Source organism: Apium graveolens, chromosome 7 (assembly GCF_009905375.1).
Source record: "Apium graveolens cultivar Ventura chromosome 7, ASM990537v1, whole genome shotgun sequence".
Classification (NCBI taxonomy): Eukaryota; Viridiplantae; Streptophyta; class Magnoliopsida; order Apiales; family Apiaceae; genus Apium; species Apium graveolens.
The window spans coordinates 221,977,004-222,001,548 of record NC_133653.1 but is presented as its reverse complement, the minus strand read 5'-3'; the positions used below and the strand labels follow the sequence as shown (position 1 = coordinate 222,001,548).

At 36.7% G+C, this 24,545-nt stretch overlaps 2 protein-coding genes across 2 annotated transcripts; both read left to right on the top strand.

Moving 5' to 3' along the window:
• The first annotated feature begins 820 nt into the window (after nt 1-820).
• Nucleotides 821-2,540, top strand: LOC141674495 (uncharacterized). The gene is made up of 2 exons (XM_074481202.1): nt 821-1,342; nt 1,908-2,540. The coding sequence occupies exons 1-2, from the start codon at nt 821-823 to the stop codon at nt 2,538-2,540; spliced, it is 1,155 nt and encodes a 384-aa protein (XP_074337303.1).
• A 140-nt stretch (nt 2,541-2,680) lies between these two features.
• Nucleotides 2,681-3,281, top strand: LOC141674494 (uncharacterized). Its single transcript, XM_074481201.1, has 2 exons — nt 2,681-2,857; nt 3,018-3,281. Exons 1-2 carry the CDS (start codon nt 2,681-2,683, stop codon nt 3,279-3,281), a joined length of 441 nt encoding a protein of 146 aa, XP_074337302.1.
• The last annotated feature ends 21,264 nt before the right edge of the window (nt 3,282-24,545 follow it).

Below are 24,545 nucleotides of genomic sequence, written 5' to 3'. Positions count from 1 at the left end.
ACATTGTGAGAGTGGACAACCAGTATAATGCACTCAGTGGCCGACCATTCTTGTCTGCCTTTCAAGCTGTGGAATCCATACCTCACCTAAAGCTGAAGTTCCCCAGAAAAGAGGGTAGGAGAAATGAGGGGTGATCAGAGGACATCAAGAATAATTATGCTCGAAGATCTTGACAGAGATAAAGTATATGAAGAGAGTGATTTGAATGGGAAAATAAAGCGTTCGGAAGCCGAGCCAAGTGGGAATAAACAATTGCTATACATTGAGTTGGAGAAATTCGGGGCCGACTTGTAATGCCCAATCGCTGAGCCGACGACCGAAGTGGAAGAAGTCGAACTATACGCCGGGTGTTCGGGAAATATGGTTCGTATAGGGAAAAAAATGGAACCTAACCTGAAGGAGAAGGTTATTAAAGTAGTGAGATAATACCATGACGTCTTTGCATGGGTCCCGAAGACATGCCCGGGCTCGATCCGAAGACGGCCAAGCATTGTCTTAATATGAAGCCTGAGGCTAAGCCCGTCCGACAGAGAAAAAGGACATTTACCGCAGAACGGCAGAAACATATCAAAGCCGAAGTTGAGAAACTGTTAGAAGCCAAGTTTATTAAAGAAGTTGAGTATCTGGATTGCATACCAAAATAGTGGCGGTAAAGAAAGCAAACAAAAAATGGAGGATGTGCGTAGATTACACTTACCTCAACAAAGTCTTTCTGAAGGATCATTATCCCTTACCGAGCATTGACCGGCTGATAGACGCCACGGCCAGCCACCAGGTTCTTAGTTTCCTCGATGCTTTTTTGGGATACCATCAGATAGCCATGAATACGGTAGACATCCCGAAGACAGCGTTTATTACACCGAAGGGAACTTACGCTTACATCAAAATGCCTTTCGGACTTAAAAATACGGGGGCAACCTTTCAACGTATGGTGAACAAGGTCTTTAATGAACAAATTAGTCGCAACATGGAACGCTATGTGGACGACATGATTGTTAAGTTGCTTTTTCGGGATCATGCCGAAGATCTTCGAGAATGTTTTAAAACTTTAAGGAGGAATAATATGAAGATCAACCCACGCAAATGCACGTTCAGAGTTGCTAGTGGAAAGTTCCCGGGTTATCTAGTAAGTGAACGGGGCATAGAAGCCAACGCAGAGAAGATAAAGGAGATAGTAGACATAGAGCCTTCGAAGTGCATTAGAGACATTCAAAAGCTAACATGCCGAATGGCAGCACTCTTGCACTTCATATCAAGGTTAGCTGAAAGGGCATTATTTGCTGTGTTGAAAGGTTTGAAAGCTTTTGAGTGGGGGCCCAAATGCCAAGAGGCTTTTGAGAAAGTAAAAGATTGTCTGACTAAGGCCCCATGCTGATAAGGCCGAATCCAAAAGAAATGTTGCAACTCTACCTCGTCGTGTCGGACCAAACTCTAGGAGCGGTGCTGGTGAAAGAACACGAAGGCAATTAATATCCAGTTTTTTATATGTCTCATATGCTAAAGAATGCCAAAACTAGGTACCCCAACATTGAGAAGTTTGCATATGGGTTGGTCATGGCCACCCAAAAATTGTGACACTACTTCCAAGGAAGGACGGTGCAGATTGTGACCGATCAACCACTTAAAAAAATTTGACAAGAGTCGAAGCCTTAGGAAGAGTGGTTTCCTGGGTGATCGAACTGGGCGAATATGATTTAGAATATGTTCCGAGAACGTCCATTAAAGCACAAGCATTATCCGACTTCATGGTCGAATGCACCTTCTCGGAACAGAGGAACCTGATGCCCGAAGCGCCGCTGATTTAACAATCGGGAAAGTGGAAACTTTTTATCGATGGGTCGGTAGCAGGGTTAAAATATGCGGCATGTCTTATCTTATCATCTCCTGACGGGTTTGAGATATGTCAGGCCATTCGGTTCATCTTTCCCCTCACCAACAATGAGGCGGAATATGAAGCCCTCCTAGTCGGGATGAATTTGGAAAGGAATCTAGAAGCAAAACACTTGAAAGTGTTCAGTGACTCCATGCCAGTGCTAAAACACTTCTCGGGAGAGTACGAGCAGAGGGACCCCAGAACCCGAGACTATGCCGCAAAGTTAAAAGAACTATCCATGTCTTTTCAGTCATTCGAACTAATCCAAGTTGCCAGGGAAAATAACAGTAGAGCCAACGCACTATCCTGTCTGGCATCGACAGAGACCCAAAGCCTCACGGGTTCTATTTACCTTTCCGAAGTAAGAACCCTCTCGATCGACAAAAAATTATGCATGGAAATTCATCAAGAAATAACATGGATGATGCCGATTATGGCCTTCTTGGAAAAAAGAATGTTACCCCTCAGCAAGAAAGAGGCACAGAAGGTCAGATACCGAGCAGCCAGCTATACCATCATAAACGGAAAACTTTACAGAAGGTCGGCCTCATCTACCCTTCTCCAATGCCTGGATATGGAAGAGCAGAAACTTGCTCTGGAGACGGTCCCCGACGGCATCTGCGGTGAACACCTTGCTAGAAGGCATTTGGCCTTCAAGATTCTCTGAAAGGGTTTTTATAGGTCGACAATGAGGGCCGATGCATACCTGTATGTGAAGAAATACAGATAACGCCAGCTATTCAGTCCCATTTCGAAGCAACCCCCAGAGGAGATGGCTTCAGTCCTAAGCCCCATCCCTTTCACCATATGGGAGTAGACATTGTGGAAATTCTGCCGACGAGTACCAAGCAGACGAAGTACTACATTGTGGCCATCGACTATATGACCAAGTGGGTGGAAGCTCATCCCTTAGCCACCATAACCGAAGAGGCGGCGAAGAAATTTATGTTGGAGCAGGTCATACTGAGGTTTGGAATTTCCAAAGTATGTGTAACTGATAATGGCACTCAGTTCATCAGAAACAAATTCCGAACTTTTCTATACCAGTTCGGAATTCAACAGAAGTTTAGCTCTGCGGGACATCTTCAAGGCAATGGTACCATAGAAGCGAAAAATAAGATTATTTTTTGATGGCATTAAGAAGAGGTTAGGTGAAGCAAAAGGGCTGTGGGCCGAAGAGCTGTCTTGGGTCTTGTGGGCCTACCGGACGACACCAAGGTCGTCCACAGGAGAAACTCCCTTCAGACTAACTTATGGGACAGATGCACTCCTACCAATTGAAGTGGGTCTCGAGTCTCATCGGACGGAAGTTTTTGGAATTGAAAGCAACAAGGTCGGTCTGCGAGCCAACATAGACCTCCTGGAAGAAGAAAGGGAGGCGGCCCATCAAAGAAATTTGAAATTCTAGTTACAAGCCGCCCAATACTATGACTCGGGAGTGAAAAAATGAAGCTTTTTTTGTGTGATTTAGTACTAAGGGAACTAGCCACGTCTATCCCCACTAAACAAGGCAAACTTCAGCCTAACTAGGAAGGCCCCTATGCAGTTTCCGAAGTGGTAAGACCAGGGACATACAAGTTGAAGACCATGATCGGGGAACCGATCAAAAACACTTGGCATGCTTCTATACTCAGAAAGTATTTTCAGTAAGCAGTCTAAAGCCTTTTTAGCTCACTTCAGTTTATTTAATTCTGTCATTTAATTCCGTACAATAATTTGAATTCCATAAATGAGAAACATGTATGAACAAGTGTTTGTCAATAAAAATTATGTGTTTCTAGTTCTCATTTCAATTTAGCAATGAATGATAAATTCGCAGTTATATGTTGTGGAACTTGAATTTCAACCTTCGGATAGGGGAAATAAATGGGCCAGTATAGTATTATTCGAAAGCATAAACTTTTCAAATTATTTACTAAGGCCCAATGTGAGGCTGAAGAAGTAAACTCTTCAAAAAAATAATTACTAAAGCCCAATTTGATGTCGAATAAGTAAACTTTTCAAAAAATTTACTTAGGCCCACTTTGAGGCCGAAAACTAAACTTTTCAAAAATTTACTAAGGCCCAATTTGAGGCCGAAGAAGTAAACTTTTCAAAAAATTTACTAAGGCCCAATTTGAGGCCGAAGAAGTTAACTTTTCAAAAAAATTTACTAAGGCCCAAATTAAGGCCGAAGAAGTAAAATTTTCAAAAAATTTATTAACGCCCGATTTGAGGCCGAAGAAGTTAACTTTTCAAAAATTTACTAAGGCCCAACTTGAGGCCGAAAAAGTAAACTTTTCAAAATATTTACTAAGACCCAATTTGAGTTCGAAGAAGTAAACTTTTCAAAAAAAATTACTAAGGCCCAAATTGAGGCAGAAGAAGTAATTCAAAATTTTACTAAGGCCCGATTTGAGGCCGAAGAAGTGAACTTTTCAAAATTTTACTAAAACCCAATTTGAGGCCTAAGAAGTAATTTTTTCCAAAAAAATACTAAGGCCCAATTTGAGGCCGAAGAAGTAAAATTTTCAAAAAAAATTACCAAGTCCCAATTTGAGGCCGAAGAAGTAAAAACACGAATACGGAAAATAATGACAAATAATTTGCAGCAAAGTTAGAAAAATGCAAATAGCCCGAAGGCAAAGATAATTCAGCCCGAAGGCAATAATTTTACAGAAATATCATTAAAAAAACAAAACATAATTGAACTACTCAGAAAGGTCTTCATCCGAGTCGGAGGAAATGACTAACGGCTCATCAGCATTAGCGCGTCCAACAGGGTCTTCCATGCCGACATCCAGCAGGAGCTTATACTCCGAACCTCGGTCGAAAGCCTCGATGACGACCTCATCAAAACCCAATTGGAAACAACGCTCTTCTGTCCGTTCCATAGTTTTCTTCTCCTTTCCGAGTGCCTTCCTGGTAGCCTTCAGCCGAGCATTTCACTGCTCTAAGCACCTCTTCAGACCTGACATTTCCTTCTCGAGATTCTTCTTGTCTTTTTCTAAGGCCGAAGCCTGACCCTCTGATACTTCAAGAGCTCTCTTTATGCGCTCCAGCTCCTCTTCAGCCTTGGTCGCCCTGACCTCCGTTTCCGCAACCTCCTTCATCCTGGTCTGGGCATCTTGGACCTTGTCGACCACTGCAACCGCCCAAGGGACAGCCTGAAAGAAAGCAAAAAAATGAGTTAAGGTAGGAAAAATACAAGGAAAGGAAAAAGCCGACATAAAAAGACTAAAGACATACCATGTAGAGGCTATCCATAAGCTCGGTGCAGGCAACAAACAGATTAAACGTAGCATAAACTGGTTAATCCTTCGACAACATTAGTCCCTTGAACTGGTCAGGGGAAACCTCTCTGGTAGCAGCAGGAGCTCGGGAGACGATATAGTCTGAAGATAGCACACCTCACTTGGGAGTATAAGTTTCAATAATCTGGCCTCAGGAGCCCGAAGCCTTTTGTGAGGATTAGCCTCAGACTCAGAGGCCTCCGGTCGATTCTCCCCATTTAACTCTAGAGAAGGAGTGGGAGAATGAGCGGGAGAAGGGATAGGTGCCCAGGTATCGGCGTCCTCAGGATGAGAAGTCCTAGCCTCCGCCTTCTCTAAGGCCATCTTTTCTTCGGCCTTCTTTCTTTTCCTTTCTAGAATGACATGTCGGGAAGACACTGCAAGATATAAAATAAAATAAAAGTCAGGTACTGAAGTAATAGGTTGTAATAAATATATGAACAGAAAAAGAAAATCATGTAAGGAAAAGGTGTTACCACTACCCCATAGAGCAAAGAGCCAGTCTCTATCCCGACTACTAGATAACGGGACCTTAGTCATTTTCAGGGACACCAAAGCCCATCGCCTCTTCGGAGGATAGCTCTGGCATTACTAAGCAAGTTGATTTGACCTCCCGCCAAATACCAAACTCCTCCAGGTATATGCCGGATATATAACACCAATGTGTGTGGCTCTTCTTGTTGCTGGCACACCAATCTCCTTGGCAGTCCCTGCGGCCGATGGTATAGAACCCCAGACTTTTCCCACTCCTCCGGAAGTCGTAGTGGAACCAGAAAAGATGGGTAGACGGCTAGATGTTGTCCGCCAATCAACGATAATGGAAGGTGTTAATATGGATGAATCCATTTGGATCCATCAGGGCGAATATTATCTTCATTTGCTGAAAAAGCTTCTTCAGCAGTTTTAGAAGGGGAACTCGAAAGCCACACTTGAAAGCAGCCTCGGAGATCCCTGTCTTGTACTGTCTTCATAATGTCATCAACCACAGAAATTTGTCTTCCTTGAGCAATTTCAGGAATAGTCAGATGTGAGAATTTGCTTGCACCTACACTTTGAGCAAGTGGTTCTTGTGTAGCTGGGGCTTGAACAGGTGCATCTTCACTTTGAGAAGATGGTTCTTGTGTATTGTACCCCTTCTGTAGTGATTGAAGTTTGATTTTCTTACTTTAAGAAATAAATGAAGTCTTTTCTTTCCTCTTGATAGACTTCTGTAGATCAACTTCCTTAACAATTTCAACTTTCTTGGTTGTGTGAGATGTAGAAATTGTCTGATCAGGAATTGTCACAATTTAGTCAGGAATTGCTTGAGACCTGTCAGGATATGATAAAGATTTATCAGAATTTGTAGATTCCTGATCCAGAGCAATATCAACCAACACTTGAAGACCATCTGGTTTTTTGTGAACCTTTTCTACTAACTTTATTAATCTTTTTTTCTTAGGTTTAGCAGCTACAATCAAATTTTGATATTTTCCTGCACTAGCACCAGTAACCTCCACTGGTCTAGCAGGCTTCTTGAACACAATTGGACCATAACTGTCACTTTCAGTGTATGATAATTAATCAACCAGCTTCATATCAACTCGAATTTTCCTTTTCTTTCTCTCTTCAATTTTCTTAATGTGTGTTACTGAGGAAACACTTTTCTTCCTTACTCCACCTTGTTGCTTCAAAGATATAGGTGAGAGTGAACAACCTTTAGACCTGATTTTCTTTGAGACAATTAGACTTAGCTATTGTCTTTGATTTTTCAAATGATTCCTTTTGAGAAGAATAAAAGGTTATATTGTGTTTCGATTTAAGTGAAGAAAAATGGACATTTTGGTCACGAGCAGGGTTGGATGTGCCCTGTCCCACAATGTCAGGATTTGGAAAATTATATTTGTTAGACATTTTGTTAGACAAAAACACCCACATTCTTGAGGCAAACACAATTTCTGATTAAGTGAAAAGTAAACAGTGTGTATGCAATACCAATTTTCTTTATCAGAATACCCTTTGTAAAATTTTCTGATTCTTGCTCAAGGACCTGTTTTCTTGATCTGTTCCAATATCATTTATATGAAGATATCTTGAAAACGATTAGTTATACAAGTGTAAAATATGAATTTCGAAATATATGAATTCAAAGTTACATATACAAATATCAAGATAATGAACACTCATAAGTTATGAGCTAGAGAGTAAACAAGAAGAGAACTTTCATTAATAATATTTAAATTCATTACAAGACATACCACAAAAGATTTTTAATCCTAATTTCTAAGAACTAGAACTACTCTTCCTTAATCTTCTTGTTGTCCTCCTTGTTCTTCATCTCTCGCCTTCGATATATGTGAGAGATGGATGACGCAAGAGAAAAAAATATTCTCTTTAAGTGCCAAGAGTTCAAGTCGACGTTCCTCTATCTCCTCAGCTCGCCGAACCTCTTCGAAGCGAACCTCCAGATTAAAAAGATGTAATTCAAGTTGATCATCCCAACACAGATTATTAAAGATCATCTATGGAATTTCAGCAAGATGAAAATTTTGCACATTGATTAGGACTCTTAGTCCGAAAGGGTCAAAGTAGAGTCTTCCTTCTATAGGATTAAGAGCAAGCAAATATATGCCATATTTTCGAGTGAAGAAGTAAGCCATTGTGAGAATGGGGGTGAATTTTTGAAGATTTTAGATTTAGAGATTTGATGTTGTGAGAGAGACGATTGAGAGTGATTGAGATCTATGGGAAGTAGGAGACATGATTTTATAACCAAAACTACTGGGAATCTAAAGAGACACTTTGTTTAACCGTGTAATAATGAATATTGCATGCATAATATTATGTGTATCTAGGAAAATAACACATAATATCTTTTCATGCACCTATTCCTAATATAAAAAGAATAATGATGACAATTTGAACATGATTATTCAAAATAGAATAAAAAAAAAATTGTAACACTTAAAAATCACAAAAGAAATAATGTTACCGTCCTTTTAAAGAAAAGTCATGTCTTGTCCATCACTTGCTGAGATAAAATTTACAATTCAAAATCAGAAATTTAATCATGATTTCTCCCCCTCAGCATTTGCATTATTGAATTTATTAGAAAAATCAACAAATCTCACCAGCCTTATCCTTAGGGTTTCTTTGATTTTCACCCTGTCCATCACCTAACTCACTCTCCTTCACACTCCCCTCTTTGTGTTTGGTAGTTTTTGCAATTGGTTTCTTTTGAAAGAAACCAGAGGGGGCTTTCTTAGCTTTGGATTTTGAAATTGTTGATTTGGTAGCTTGGGTAGGCATCTGTTGGGTCATTGACACAGATGCCATAACTATACTTGAAGGCAAAGAAATTTGTGAGGTTGGAAGAGTAGAGACAGTGGTGCTTACCTCACTTACTTGAGGGCCCTCCATGATTGGAAAGTAGAAGAGGGGCACCTCTTTGTGGTGACTTACTCTGTTTAGATCTGCAATAATTCTCCTTTCTTGAACCCAACAATTCAGTTTGTTGGTTGGGTTCTCAACAAAAATGTTCTCAATGAGATGGTTAGCAAGCATCATAAAGAATCTAGCATAGTAGACACTTTTACCTCTCTTATTAAGTTCCCCTAACTTATAACCTAACTCAAACATGATCATGTCACTGAAGTTAAAGTACTTATCAATAACTAGCATGTAAAGCATGTTAAGCATATCAATGTTAACAGAATCAAAATTACTCACTTTACCAGAAAATACCTTAGTTACAACATCACACAGATGGCTCCATTCTTTTCTAAGACCTAGCCTCCTAATTTCACTTAACTTAGAGGTAGAAAGTGTATAGTGTGACGCCCTCCAAACCCGGATCAGAAATTTGGGGTTCACAACACACACACTCAATATATAAATACTGCTTATGAAAGTAATGTATGCAAAAACCCTTCTTACCATAACCATGGATTGCAACAGGTTAAAGTATGAAAACAAGCCACAACCTTAACTTCTATTATATCGTACTAAATCTCAACTAGTTCTGCTTGCAACTGCTGATATCATTCTTACAATATTACATAACTCATCTACATTATAAAGCTCCTGCTAACTCAGTCCATCTTAACCTGGAATCCTAGCTCGCACTCTGGACTGGGAATCCTCGTTACCAACAATTTCCTTTTTAACTGTAAAATAAGATAAACATATTTGCAAGAGTGAGCTAACCAGCTCAGCAAGTCATAATAGCAATAAATGAGGTTCAACAATGATCAGTTGAAATGATTCATAAGAATCAAGTTTCTGGATAAGCAATGAATAAAATTTGATATTCTTTTCATTTTTAAAAAAACCAAGGTTAGGCTGCTGATCAGTGACGCACTAACCCCGAGTAAGGCTCCCGGCTTTGCTCTATATACTGGATCCAAGGCACGTATTGGCCTAATCTGACCATGAATCTGGTCTGACCACGAATCTGGTCCACATTTATAAAACCATCCAATTCTAAAACAATTCAATATGATAGCCATTGCAATTCAATAAAAACAGAATCATAATTAACATTGATAAAGCATTTATCTCAGAGCATAAAACATTTCACAGGTATCACCAGGGAGTATCAAGGTGTAAGTATGAAGAACGGCTTCAAGCCTGATGAAGAATCAAGTATCTGAAGAAAAATGGTTCAATGATAATACAGGGTATTGATCTTTGATGTGATAGGTTATTCCAGGGTGTATAAGTTTTTGTATGCTCAAGAAATTATGTTGAAAACTTGGTTCATGGTGTGTATGTATTTGTGGAGTAGTATTGTATTTGAGTGGTTTAATATCTGGAAAAATCAACCAGTGGTGGTTTACAAGAAATAAAGCTTACAGCTCAAGCTCAATGATATGATCAGGGTTCAAGGTTGAATAGTCTAAAATGCTTGCAATATAAAACAAGATTTATTTTGAATAATAACAACATGTTATGAGAAAGTTCAGAAATATTTACAATACATCTCGAAGAAAGGTTCAGAAGGACTTGCCTTATCATAGATGATTTCCAACTTTACTTGTAGTCATTTAACAGTTCTACTCATCAATCACTTTTCTTCTTTTTCTATGCCTTGCTTCTATTCGTCAATCACTTGCCTTCTCTTTCTATGCTTCAATTTTATCTACGGATCACTGACTTTCTTTTTCTATACCTCTCTTACTCTGCTTGATTTCTGCACAAAAATAGATGATTGATTCAGAAAGAGGTTTTCGAGAGCTTCGTTTTGATATATTGCACGCCCGAATCAGAGTTTGATAACGCCTTCGTTTGTGCGATTGATTTTCAAAAATGCGGTATTTTATTAGGGTTTTCTCTGATTTTCAGTGGTTTGTACTATCTGATTATGACTTTACGTGTGAAAATGAAATAAGAAAAGGCTATTTATATTTACGGAATATTAGTACGCTCTGGATCGTGTTGGATCGATAAATATATTTCTTAGCCCCTAAGTAACTATAAATAAGATCGTTTTAGATAAACATTATCCCGTTTTGGATAAGCACTTTTCTATTTTGGATAAGCACTATCCTGTTTTGGATAAGCATTATCCTGTTTTGGATAATTATCAAAACCGGGATTTTATAAAATGATTTGTGCGAAGATAATGTTATCGAAAAGGGTTAGCATATCAAAAATATTGCGTCGGGCCGCGCACGGGTCAAACCATAATCAGGATCGAAAAGTCAAAATACGGAAAATGTCTGGAATTACCAAATTAGGTTAGGGGAGTTTTCGGAAGAGTTTCGGGTTGTAAAAATGTAAAAACGGTTGAGGTTGGATGATTCCCGGCTTTAGAAAATGATTTTGTAATTATTCAGAAAATAATTAATAAATTCATAAATTAATATAAAATCAAATAACACTCCAAAAATTACCAGAAAAATACCTTAATTATCTATATTTTATTCTGGACATAATAAAATTAACATACTTATACTTTACCATATATAATCATTCACATAACAACACCAATCATCAGATAATTCACCAAAAATCACAATAAAATCACATAATAATTATTTAACAATAAAAATAATTACACGTTATGTCCCGGATATTACATCCTTCCCCCCTTAAAAGGATTCTGTCCTCAGAATCACAAGGATCTGATAATGATATATTCCAGTATCTCACTTCCATTTTTCTCAAGTTGAACTCTCAACCTTACAACTTTTCATAAACTTTTACTCGCAACATCATTCATTACTCAACAACCTCTCGCTGACATCATATTCTATTAGTTGCTCCTATGACTTAACTCAAGTCTCCATTTTATATATAATGGAGCTTAATTACTTTCCGTGAATATACACATATAAACACCCTATTAACCATGTATACGTGTGGCGGTGAAGCCAACTCACTTACACTTAACTTGCCTATTTTATCATTTCAAAAAGACCATCATAATGCCTATTAATTCTCTTTTCTTTCTAATTCTAGTAATTCGTGCTCATGAACATTTTCAATAGTTACTGGTCATTCAAACCTCATTCCCACATGTTTCTCTGTTCAATCAACCTAATTTGTAATCGCTCCTAATCGCATTCGAGGCTCTTTTATCGTCCCCTTAATCTTCTTGTCCATCTGCGAATGATATATTGAACCCAAGGCGTATTCGATTTCTAACGTTCTCAAAATTACTTTAGAATTAAGAGTTAACAAGAAAATCTTGACCGGATGTGATTGGCGCACAGCCGTAACATCATACCTTAATTTCCTTGGATCACAATCGAGTAGATTTGCCGAGCAAAATTCTCTTACTACTTAGAAGAAAATATACTAATCTGGAGGCATCACCCACTTATTCTAATCCATATTATCATTTTTTGGTTTTAGGGAGTCCTCATACGAACTAACTGTAATGCTCTTTCTTGACGTCTAGTCACATATAACGCTTATTCTTTCTTTGTACCATCCTATCAGAAATCTTCTTTGACATCTATGTCTCGTAACATATTCTCGGAGTACCTTGAATCCCTTGAGTAATCGTAGCCAAATTCCTATCTTTTAATTCCTCCTTTCTTACTGCCCGTTCATCTAGGAGTAGTATATACTATTCCGGTTTAACATAATTCATTGTATTCTGAATACTCCTGTCAAATCTCAAATCAAATAATATTGATCACTTACAATCAATTTCTGGATCTGATGACGTACCACCATTTCTTCAAGCAGCAACTAACCCACTGATTGGACAAACTTTGGTTCTCAAGTGACTTTACTACGACGTTTCTTGGCAAAATGTATCCATCTAGTCTTTGATGTCCCGCCTTAACTCTTGGGTAGGTATAACATTTATCTACATGTTTCTCCCTCATTTCATCCTTATGTCTGGTCACTAGATAGCTTCTTTTAGCCCTTGGTACTTAGTCATACTTCTGGGACACATCCCCTACCTCAATTTACAAATGTTTCCTAAAATTTATCATCTTACTTCTGTCCCTCAGGTTACCCATATCTTACCTATAAAGTTTCTTTATCATCCTTTTGATTCCACTTTCTTTCATATTTCCATTCTTCATTCTCATAGCTCATTCATAACTGAACTCCTGATATTAATACTCATTTTGATGTCATATCAAATTAGATATCAATACAAACTTTGATGCTCACAATATCCCATATTGAAGTAAACATCAATCATCTATATTAATACCACTTTTGATATTTAACAACAACCTAAGTATCAATATCAATCAGAAACTGAACTAAAATTGTATCTCACACTTTATCTAAAACAGAATACTTGTTAAATCATTTATTATATGATTACCAAAATAATTTGGAACCAAGATATCCTTTAGTAAAACTTTATTACCGATGATAGAATCTCTTTGATTGGCTAATAAAATCCATATTGTTGTAGGTACTTATCTCTTCTTTATTCCACCTCCCTTCTTCTATTTCTTCCTTCCTTCTCTTTGCTCTATCTTAAATCTTTAGTTCTTAAAAACATTCTTCTCACTTGTCCATACAAATAACTTTCTATTTCTCTTACCCATTACTAAGGCCATTTTCATCCTAGTATCACACACTTGCAGCAATTTCTAAACTCTACTGGTGTCCTTACCTTCTCCAAATTCCTCATTGCTTTGATTTCGGATTTGAAAGTCACACCAAATTTGACTTAATCTAATTGAAATCGATTTCCATCAAATGGCCATTAATTGGTAAAATTAACCAATTAACTCACTTAATTGATCAATTGCACAAAGTGATGACTAGCTAAATAAAATCAAAGACCAATTATATATAGTCAGACTGGCTGTAACAACCTCTTTCAAGGATCGAGATCAAAATCATTTGGAGTATTAACATGAATATCAATAACACACGGAAGTATACTTTCTATCTTTAAGAGTAGGGTATTTTCCGAAAATTTGGGCAGCATCTCCTTTATATTATTGACTAACATCCGGACTCAAGCCGACACCAACAATCAATCAAACAACCAACAATCAACTCACAAGTAGACCAATCAACTCACCATTTCACCATCACATATAATATTAACCAGTACAACCCATATTTTAGTTCAACTTAAGATTATAGCGAACAATTCTTATTAGATCATACCCTTCCTCATATCATTTGATTATAACCGAATATCACTACTGAGTACAATTATAAATTATTCTAATTTTTTTTCCAGTTCATGTTTCTTTTCAAGCTCTCTCTTTAACAATTCGTCTATCCTCGACAATACTTGTTCTTATTAGTTAACTCGTTCAAATTCTAATAACCAACACATGGTCTCAACCAACACTCTCATAATATTGTGGAAGAATTCCTTTGGTTTAAAAACATCACTTCTTAAAAATCCTTGCAGTTGAATTACCATATCTTCATCTCCCCTTTATGTCTCTCATACTGAACTTCTTTCACTGGCTTAGTTACGAGTATCAAGTTTACCATAACTCATTTACTTAAGTGGTAAAATCCAACCATTCCTTGAAGAACACCTTTGAAGTTTATTCGTATCTAGCATTTCTTCGATCTTGAACCTTCATGACCAGTATCTCTTACATGATTGAGGTATACTTCATCTTCAGAATGTATTAATCGATTATCTTGTTATTATTAATAATTTCTTCTTTTGCTTCTGCTGTCCAATCAATCATTTGCCTTATCCGATATACGCAACTTTACTTTCTTATTCCTCTAATTAATTTACCTCATACGGTTCGCCAACTATTCCAATTCACGCCAAAATCTCATACTTGCAACGTATCATGTATACAGATTTTCGCCTCTGATTTGATGTCCTCGCAATAATCCTGTTATTGGCATAATGGTTCTTCTCTATACGTAAATGTCCACCATTTTTCGGCTTGCAATTATCCACACTTATCATATAACTCCATCAGCTACACGAGTTCATTTCACTTCCTTTTAAAACATTCAAGGAATAAACATTATACAAGAAGGAATTTGTGTATATGATTCTGATTAGAAACTTTTTGTAAGGGATAACAGTACAAGGAAACAATCGAAAGGATTCATAAATCAAGAAATCAAATTTGAAGAAGAAAAAATGAATGATGATTTAGATATGAGTGAGACAACCATATTTGTACTTCAGATGACCAGTCTTTCATACTATATGGCATACAACACATGATTAGGTGGCGTCCCACCAGACTCTTCGTTATTCCGACAAAGAGTCACACCATAAAACTGCTTGTCTCAATCAGAAAATAAGTCTTGATGGGAAAAATGATTTTTTGAAAGGAATACAACAATTTTCTTATCACCTCATAGAGCTGATTGTGAATTAAGTTCATACTTTATTAAAGATTCATAAGAATATATGGTATTTTAGAAAAGAATGACAACATTGGTCGTCATCCACATTTCATCTGTTTATAGGTTCAACGCTTGTTCGATCAATATATTCCATTCCGAGTCATATATTGACTTTTAAAAGTTCTCTGAAATGCCTTCTTCAATCGATCATTAGAGTAAATTCCCATGTATTAGGTCTTGTATCTTTAGCATCGCACTTCCATGTTTAATATTTTTATAATTCGGCCCTATTTGCACTCTTATGAGATTTACAATCATATCTTCCAATTTCTCTTATGTTACTGACCATTCAACATATCAACCCTTTTGTTAATAACATTCTTCCTTTAGAAAAGTCTAGAGATTTTCTCAATCTTCTTTGATCATACTTGGCTTCTCGTGAATCGACGTATTCTTTGAACTCTAATCGCCTCAGAACTTGAATAAACAGCTTCTCCGTACATTGGTCCTGTTGTTAAACTTATCGAATAATATTTGCACTCTTCTGCTAGGAACAATCAAATCTTCTCCATAATGGTGGGTCCACTTGGCTTTCTAAATGAACCACACTAGCTTCTAGAACAAGCATTCTTCTGAATAATTTAAATCTTATTACAAACAAGAAACTCAAGAAGTAGTTTGACAACCAAGTTTTTAAATCTTGTTTTGTTTAATGGACTTTTAGAAAATTTTGTGAAGAAAAATCTCTTTTGAAAACTGTTTAAAATTTTGAAAATCATACAACTGGTCGTCATTACTATATGAGTTGGTTGTTGTCCTTCTCAACAACTATAAGATATCAAATTAGGGAAACACTCAGATAAGAGCTCATTTATTCTTGTATACCCTCTACCCCTTATTGGGTCCATTTGCCTTTATTGGTTAACAAAAACTCTAGTTACATTGTATATTACCTTATTCGTTGCTTCACTTCTAATCTTTCATACTGGTAACATTCTCATCATCATCTCTTATGATTACTAAGTATAACAAATTTATCCAGTAATCATCAGATCTATTTTATAACACAAAGTCGATTTATATCACATTACTTCTACACGTATCATGTTTGGTCATAACATCATCATCAAATTCCAAGAAAACTCTCGATCTCCAATCCTCTCAAATTTATTTTAAAAAAAAATCCCTCTAGCTTACTCCACAAGATAATCATAGAGGCATACTCATCAATAGATCCATATAACCTGGTAGTAGCTATCCTTCGGGATAACTAAATTCTCTCTCTAGGTCTCTTCGTACCCCTCTTAATATCTCGTGTATTCACCATATGTTATAGCTCTCGAATCCATCCTCCTAGGTGCGGTTACTTCATAAGACGGGTTTTAAATGGATGGTATAGAACAAGGCGTGGGGTAGACAAAAGAGATGCACTCACAGCTGAATATCCGGTAGAACCAGAATCAGCATGTGGGGAATTCTCGAATAGGTAGTCTCACATCAGGGGATGGGATAATAACTTGAAAAGGTGCAACCGCCGCGACAGGGGTGATATGGATAACACCGGTGGAAGATTAGGGCATGAATCAGATGATAGTCCTCCAACTAAAGGTTCCGAATGATCAGACGATCCTAGGATAAAAGAGTCTTTCATAGCCCCTATCTGACAATCGCATCGCTAGATAAGAATCTCGAATCTCATCACGAATCATACCGAAACTTATTATACCATCACACTCAACCTCTCGACGTCCTATCTTTCTATTTCTTACTTCTAATCTTACCCTCTACCCATTCCCGAAAATCTAGGCTTGTTTTAGTGACTTATTACCTGTAGCTCTGATACCAAACCTGTGACGCCCTCCAAACCCGGGTCAGAAGTTTGGGGTTCACAACACACACACACACACTCAATATATAAATACATGCTTATAAAAGTAATGTATAAAAAGACCCTTCTTACCATAACCATGGATCGCAACAGGTTAAAGTATGAAAACAGGCCACAACCTTAACTTTTATTACATCGTACCAAATCCCAACTAGTTCTGCTTGCAACTGTTGATATCATTCTTAAAATCTTACATAACTCATCTACATTATAAAGCTCCTGCTAACCCGGTCCATCTTATCCTGGAATCCTAGCTCGCACTCTGGACTGGGAATCCTCGTTACCAACAATTTCCTTTTTAACTGTAAAATTAGATAAACAAATTTGCAAGAGTGAGCTAACTAGCTCAGCAAGTCATAATAGCAATAACTAAGGTTCAACAATGATCAGTTGAAATGATTCATAAGAATCAAGTTTCTGGATAAGCAATGAATAGAATTGGATATTCTTTTCATTTAAAAAACCAAGGTTAAGCTGTTGATCAGTCACGTACTAACCCCGAGCAAGGCTCCCGACTTTGCTCTATATACTGGATCCAAGGCATGCATTGGCCTATCTGACCACGTATCTGGTCTGACCACGAATCTGGTCCACATTTATAAAACCATCCAATTCTAAAAAAATTCAATATGATAACCATTGCAATTCAATAAAAATAGAATCATAATTAACATTGATAAAGCATTTATCTCAGAGCATAAAACATTTCACAGGTATCACCAAGGAGTGTCAAGGTGTAAGTATGAAGAACGGCTTCAAGCCTAATGAAGAATCAAGTATTTGAAGAACAATGGTTCACTGATAATACAGGGTATTGATCTTTGATGTGATAGGGTATTCCAGGGTGTATAAGTTTTTATATGCTCAAGAAATTCTATTAAAAACTTCGTTCATGGTGTGTATGTATTTGTGGAGTAGTATTGTATTTGTGTGGTTTAATATCTGGTAAAAATCAACCGATGGTGGTTTATAAGAAACAAAGCTTACATCTCAAGCTCAATGATATGATCAGGGTTCAAGGTTGAATAGTCTAAAATGCTTGCAATATAAAACCAGATTTATTTTGAATAATAGCAACATGTTATGAGAAAGTTCGGGAATATTTGCAATACATTTCGAAGAAAGGTTCAGAAGGACTTGCCTTATCATAGATGATTTCCAACTTTACTTGTACTCATCTAACAGTTCCACTCATCAATCACTTTCCATCTTTTTCTATGCCTTGCTTCTATTCGTCAATCACTTGCCTTCTCTTTCTTTGCTTCAATTCTATCTAAGGATCACTGACCTTTTTTCTATGCCTCGCTTACTCTGCTTGATTTCTACACAAAAATAGATGATTGATTCAGAAAGAGGTTTTCGAGAGCTTCCTTTTGATAAATTGCACGCCCGAATCGGAGTTCGATAACGCCTTCATTTGTGCGATTGATTTTCAAGAACGCGGTATTTTATTAGGGTTTTCTCTGGTTTTCAGTGGTTTGTACTGTCTGAGTATGACTTTACGCGTGAAAATGAAATAAAAAAAGGCTATTTATATTTACGAAATATTAGTACGTTTTGGATCGTGTTGGATCGATAAATATATTTCTTAGCCGCTAAGTAACTATAAATACGATCATTTTGGATAAACATTATCCTGTTTTGGATAAGCACTATCCTGTTTTGGATAAGCACTATCCTATTTTGGATAAGCATTATCCTATTTTGGATAATTATCAAAACCGGGATTTTATATAACGATTTGTACGAATATAATGTTATCAAAACGGGTTAGCGTATCAAAAATATTGCGTCGGGCTGTGCACGGGTCAAACCGTAATCCGGATCGAAAAAGTCAAGTAACGGAAAATATCCGGAATTACCATATTAGGTTAGGAAGGTGTTTTCAGAAGAGTTTCGGGTTGTAAAAATGAAAAATGGTTGAGGTTGGACGATTCCCGGCTTTAGAAAATGATTTTGTAATTATTCAGAAAATAATTAATAAATTCATAAATCAATATAAATCATATAACACTCCAAAAATTACCAGAAAAATACCTTAATTATCTATATTTTATTCTGGACATAATAAAATTAACATACTTATACTTTACCATATATAATTATTCACATAACAACACCAATCATTAGATAATTCACCAAAAATTATGATATAATCACATAATAATTATTTATCAATAAAAATAATTACACGCTATGTCCCGGATATTATACTTAGCCCATAGAATTTAACATGGTAACTAAATTAGCATTAGTGTGTGGAACAGTAGTAGTGTAATCTGGAATTTTAAAGCATGCTTTGATAATGTCACTATTAATGCAGAATTGCTTACCTTTAAGAGAGAAAGTTATGGTCATGTTAGAAGATTGGTACACAACAGTTGTCCATATCTCCTCCACAACTTCACAGTAGATTGTGGGTGATTCCAGCATAGCATAACTGAGTTTGCAGCTCTTCACAAAGTCCATAATTTTATGAAAGTCTCCAGATTGTGGAATCTCCTTGTTCACAAGATCTACGAAGTTGTTCTTTTCATAGATGAATCCAGAGCGGGACATGATTTTGATTACTGATGCCATTGTTAAGATATACAAATTTACAGAGAGAGTATTTGCTTTTGAGAAGAAAGGAGTTAGAGAAATTGATTTGAGAATGATAAAAGAATAGAATAAAAATGAATTCTGCTTTTATACCATCTCAGAAATAAACTGTCAAAATAATAAAGTGAAATAAAGTAACCAATCAAATTAGCCCAAGATAGCCATTTAAAAACTAAATAAACTGTCAAAATTCTGTCAATTATCCATTGTGTTATACTTACAAATTGTAAGTATACCCGATGGATAATGTTCATAATTTTAACGGCTAAGATTGAGACAATTCGACGGATGAGAATAAAACAATTATCCGTCGGGTTATAAAATAATCCAGAAAAGTAATTGGTTTTTATTAATAAATAATATTCTGACGGATGGTCAAACTCGATGGTCATGCTCATTTCATACATACTTTGCATCAGTTTGGCAAACTTCTTGCAAAGTTATTAATCTGTAAAGCCAAATATAATATCATCTACATAAAATTGAACAAGTATACTAGAGCCATTAACATTTCTAAAGAATAAAGTTTTATCAACAGTACCTCTTGTGAAGTGATTTTTCAAAAGAAACTTTGATAAGGTCTCATACCAGGCTCTAGGTGCTTGCTTCAGTCCATAAAGTCCTTTCAAGATATAGTAGATATATTCTGAAAAATTTGGATCTTCAAAACCAGGAGGTTGACTGACATGGACTCCCTCCTCCAAATCTCCATTCAGAAAGGCACTTTTGACATCCATTTGATAGACCTTGAAATTGGCATGAGCTGCATAGGCTAAGAAAATTCTGATGGCTTCAAGTCTTGCAACAGGAGCAAAAGTTTCATCAAAATCTATTCGTTCTTGTTGACAGTAGCCCTTAGCAACCAATCTAGTTTTGTTCCTAACCACTATGCCATTTTCATCCATCTTGTTTCTGAATACCCACTTGGTGTCAATTGGATTCTTTCCTTTAGGTTTGGGTACCAGCTTCCATATCTTGTTCCTTTCAAATTGGTTTAGCTCCTCCTGCATAGCTAAAATCCAATCAGGATCCAACAAAGCTTCTTCTACCTTCTTTGGTTCTTCCTTAGAGAGGAAGGTGCTATATAAACATTCTTCTTCAGTTGATTTCCTTATTTGAACTTAGAAAATACATCACCAATGATAAGCTCAAAAGGGCGATCTCTAGTCCATTTTCTTTGTTAAGGTAGATTAGCTCTAGATGAAGAGGCTCATTATTGTCTTGAGGTGTGACTGAGTTTTAATTATGAGAAGCTCCCCCTGAGTTTGTGAATCTTTGATTTAAGAAAGGGGAATTTTCTGTAGGTGATCTATTCTAACTTTCAGCTTCTCTCATTGTTCAGACAGGTGATGCAATTTGTATCTCGACGGATGAAGCTGATTGTCTCCCGACGGATGAAGCATTTTGTTACTCGACAGATGTTGAATTATTTAATTCATTAGTTGTAGATTTTTCTGCATTATCCTTAGACACTGTTTCTTGATCATTTTCATCATCATTGTCATCACTAACCATCTCCACATTATTAAACTTAAGGCTTTCATGAAAATCTCCATCTTGCAGTCCTTCAATCTTTTTATCATCAAACACAACATGTATTGATTCCATAACAATGTTAGTACTTAGATTGTAGACTCTATATGCTTTTCCCACAACATATCCAACAAAAATTCCTTCATCTGCTTTAGCATCAAACTTTCCATGTTGATCAGTTTGATTCCTTAAAATGTAACATTTGCAGCCAAAGACATGAAGAAAATTTAGGGTTGGCTTTCTATTCTTGAACAATTGGTAGGGTGTCATGCACTTCGCTTGATTAACCAAAGAGATATTCTGAGTGTATCAGGCAGTATTCACAGCTTCAGCCCAAAAATATATTGGCAACTTTGATTCTTCAAGCATTGTCCTTGCAGCTTCAATAAGAGATCTGTTTTTCCTTTCTACCACTCCATTTTGTTGTGGGGTTCTAGCTGCAGAAAACTCATGCATAATCCCATTTTCTTTACAAAATAATCTCATCACAGAATTCTTGAACTCAGTTCCATTGTCACTCCTGATTCTTCTCACTTTGAAGTCAGGATGATTGTTGACTTGCCTTATGTGATTGATGATGATTTCACTAGCTTCATCTTTGGATTTCAGAAAATATGTCCAGGAGAACTTTGAGAAATCATCTACAATTACTAGGTAAAATCTTTTTTATTTGAGATGGACAACACATTGACTGGTCCAAACAAATCCATGTGCAATAATTGAAAAGGTTCTTCAATTATTGAATCAAGCTTCTTTCTGAATGATGCTTTGATCTGCTTTCCTTTCTGGCAGGCATCACATAATCCATCCTTAGTAAACTCCACTTGAGGAATACCTCTAAATAGTTCTTTCTTGACAAGCTCATTCATGGTCTTAAAGTTTAGATGGGACAACTTCTTATGCCATATCCAACTTTCATCTTGACTTACTTTACTGAGAAGACAAGTTACTGATTCTGCATTAGATGAGTTGAAATCAGCTAAGTACACATTTCCTTTTTTTACTCCAGTGAGAACCACTTTGTTGCTCTTTTTGTTTGTCACAACACAGGCTCCTGAATTGAAAGTAATTGAGTTGCCCTTATCACAAAGCTGGCCGATACTCAACAAATTATGCTTGAGACCATCCACTAGAGCAACTTCTTCAATAATGACATTATCTTTTGAAATCAAGCCATATCCCATAGTATAACCCTTGTTGTCATCTCCAAAAGTGATACTTGGGCCAGCTCTTTCCTTAAACTCAATGAGCAGGGTAGAATCTCCAGTCATGTGCCTTGAGCAACCACTATCCAAATACCAAAGATTCTTTCTGTTTCCATGCACACATCAAAATCAAATCAAGTTGACTTTGGTACCCAAGTTTCCTTGGGTCCTGCCTTGTTAGCTTTCTTCTTTGGGTTCTTAGGTTTGATCTCATTTAACTTTAAAATTTCTTATTCATCCTTAGTCATTTGAGTTGGACCTTTGAAACCAATCATTAGAACATAATTATCATGCACATTTTGATTAACAGGAAAAGGTATGCTATTTGCAAATATGTTATTCTAGTAAGGCATGCTAAATGGCATTTGAGGTATACTAAATGCGGGATAATAAGGATTAGGTGCAAATGGCATATTAGCAAATTGTGCATTCATATTCTAAGCAGACATAGCATTCATAGGCATGGTAGGCATGGCAGTCATGTTGGGAAAAGAAGAGGGTGCAGACATGGAAGTAGGCATAGCAAGTTTGCAAATAACAGACAAGTGATTAACACTACCACACTTTACACAAATTTTTCTTGGTGCATACTTATCAGGTGTGTATTTGTTATGTTTGTTAATTCCTACTTTCTCATTTCTATTTTTTTTTCTTTTTAGCTTCTGTTTTAACCTCAATCTTTTCTAATCTGTCATTCAATTGCTTGATAGACAGATGACCAACATTAACTTTATTTTCCTTCCCGACTTGACTTGATTCTCCTGGATTAAAGTTCTTAGAAACTGATCCATATTTCTCATTCAATTTAGCTAGCTTAGCTTTGCTAACTGGTTTATTCACAGCCGACGGATGTGGCTCCTTGTCACTCGACGGATAATCCTTTTGATAATCCGATGGATGATTTTCATCATCCATCGAGTCCACATCTATAAACAATCCTTCAACCAAATTAGACTCAAGCTTCTCTTTACTCTTTTTCCAGGCTGCATCACAAAAGGACTCAATACGTTGAACTTTAGTAATTTGAGCATGGACATCTCTAGATGATTTCCATGCCTTAATCACTTCCTGTTCTCGTTCAAGCTTCTCTTCTTTCTTTGAGGACTCAGTGTATTCATCCTTAGCAATCTTACACTTAATTCTCAATTTCTCAAATTCAATAAACTGATACTTTATCACACTATTCCTCTCACTTAAAAATAAATTATTTTCTTTAATTTTAGCATTTTCCTTAGTGAGGGACTTAAGTGTAACACGCAGGTGATATAATTCTGTGGACATGTCATTTATTGCATCATTACACTCAGATTTAGATTAATGTGCTAGGTTAGTGGTGATTACCTGATTTCTTGAAGAACTTGTTTCTGTTTCATCAGATTTGGCCATTAGGGCTAGATTGACATAGCTTGTTTCTTCATCTTCATCCAATCCATCTGCAGCCCAATCATTCTCCTGTGTGATGAAAGCCCGTTCCTTTTGTTTGAGCAACTCAAAGTATTTCTGTTTATAATCAACGGGCTCAAAATTCTTTTTGCTGGAATCAGACTTTCTACATTCACTGGAAAAATGACCAGCCAAGCCATATTTGAAATACTTGAATTTTGACTTATCAACCATGTTTCTGTTTGGCTTAGCTGCTCCAAAATTCTTCTTGAATTTGAGCTTGGAAAATATTCTGGATAAGAATGCTAGATGTTCATCAATATCATCCATGTCATCTTAGCTCAAGTGATCTTCATTTTCAGCTACCAGCCATTTACCCTTGTTTTCACAGACCTTTGATGTAGACTCGACAGCTTCTACCTTCATCTCTTTCTCCTTCTCTAACTCTGTAACCAGTGCTATGGACCCTAATTTCTTCCTTCCTTTCTCCATCCTCTCATCTTGCTCTATTTCAAGCTCATAGGTTTTCAAGATGCCATACAGTCTCTCCAAGGTGAACTCCTTGTAATCTTGTGAATTTCTCAATGAGACTGTCATTGGTTTCCACTCTTTTGGAAGAGATCTAAGGAACTTGAGGTTAGAGTCTTTTGTTTGATAGACTCTTCCATGCAATTTCAGAGTATTTAGTAGCTTTTGAAATCTACTAAAAATATCAGTGAGAGACTCACTTTCTTCACAGTGGAAATGCTCATATTGTTGAATTAGTAGCTGCATCTTGTTCTCCCTTACTTGCTCAGTACCATCACAAATAATATGGATTGTGTCCCAAACCTCTTTGGATGTTTTACAATTAATGATGTTATCAAACATATCACCATCAAATCCATTGAATTATATATTCATGGCCTTTTTATCTTTCCTGACTTGCTCAATGTCAGGATCTAACCATTCATGCCCAGGTTTTGGAACAGATGACTCATTGCAAGTTGCAGCTCTCATTGGTACATGAGGACCTCTCTCTATGCAATCCACATAGGCCTCAT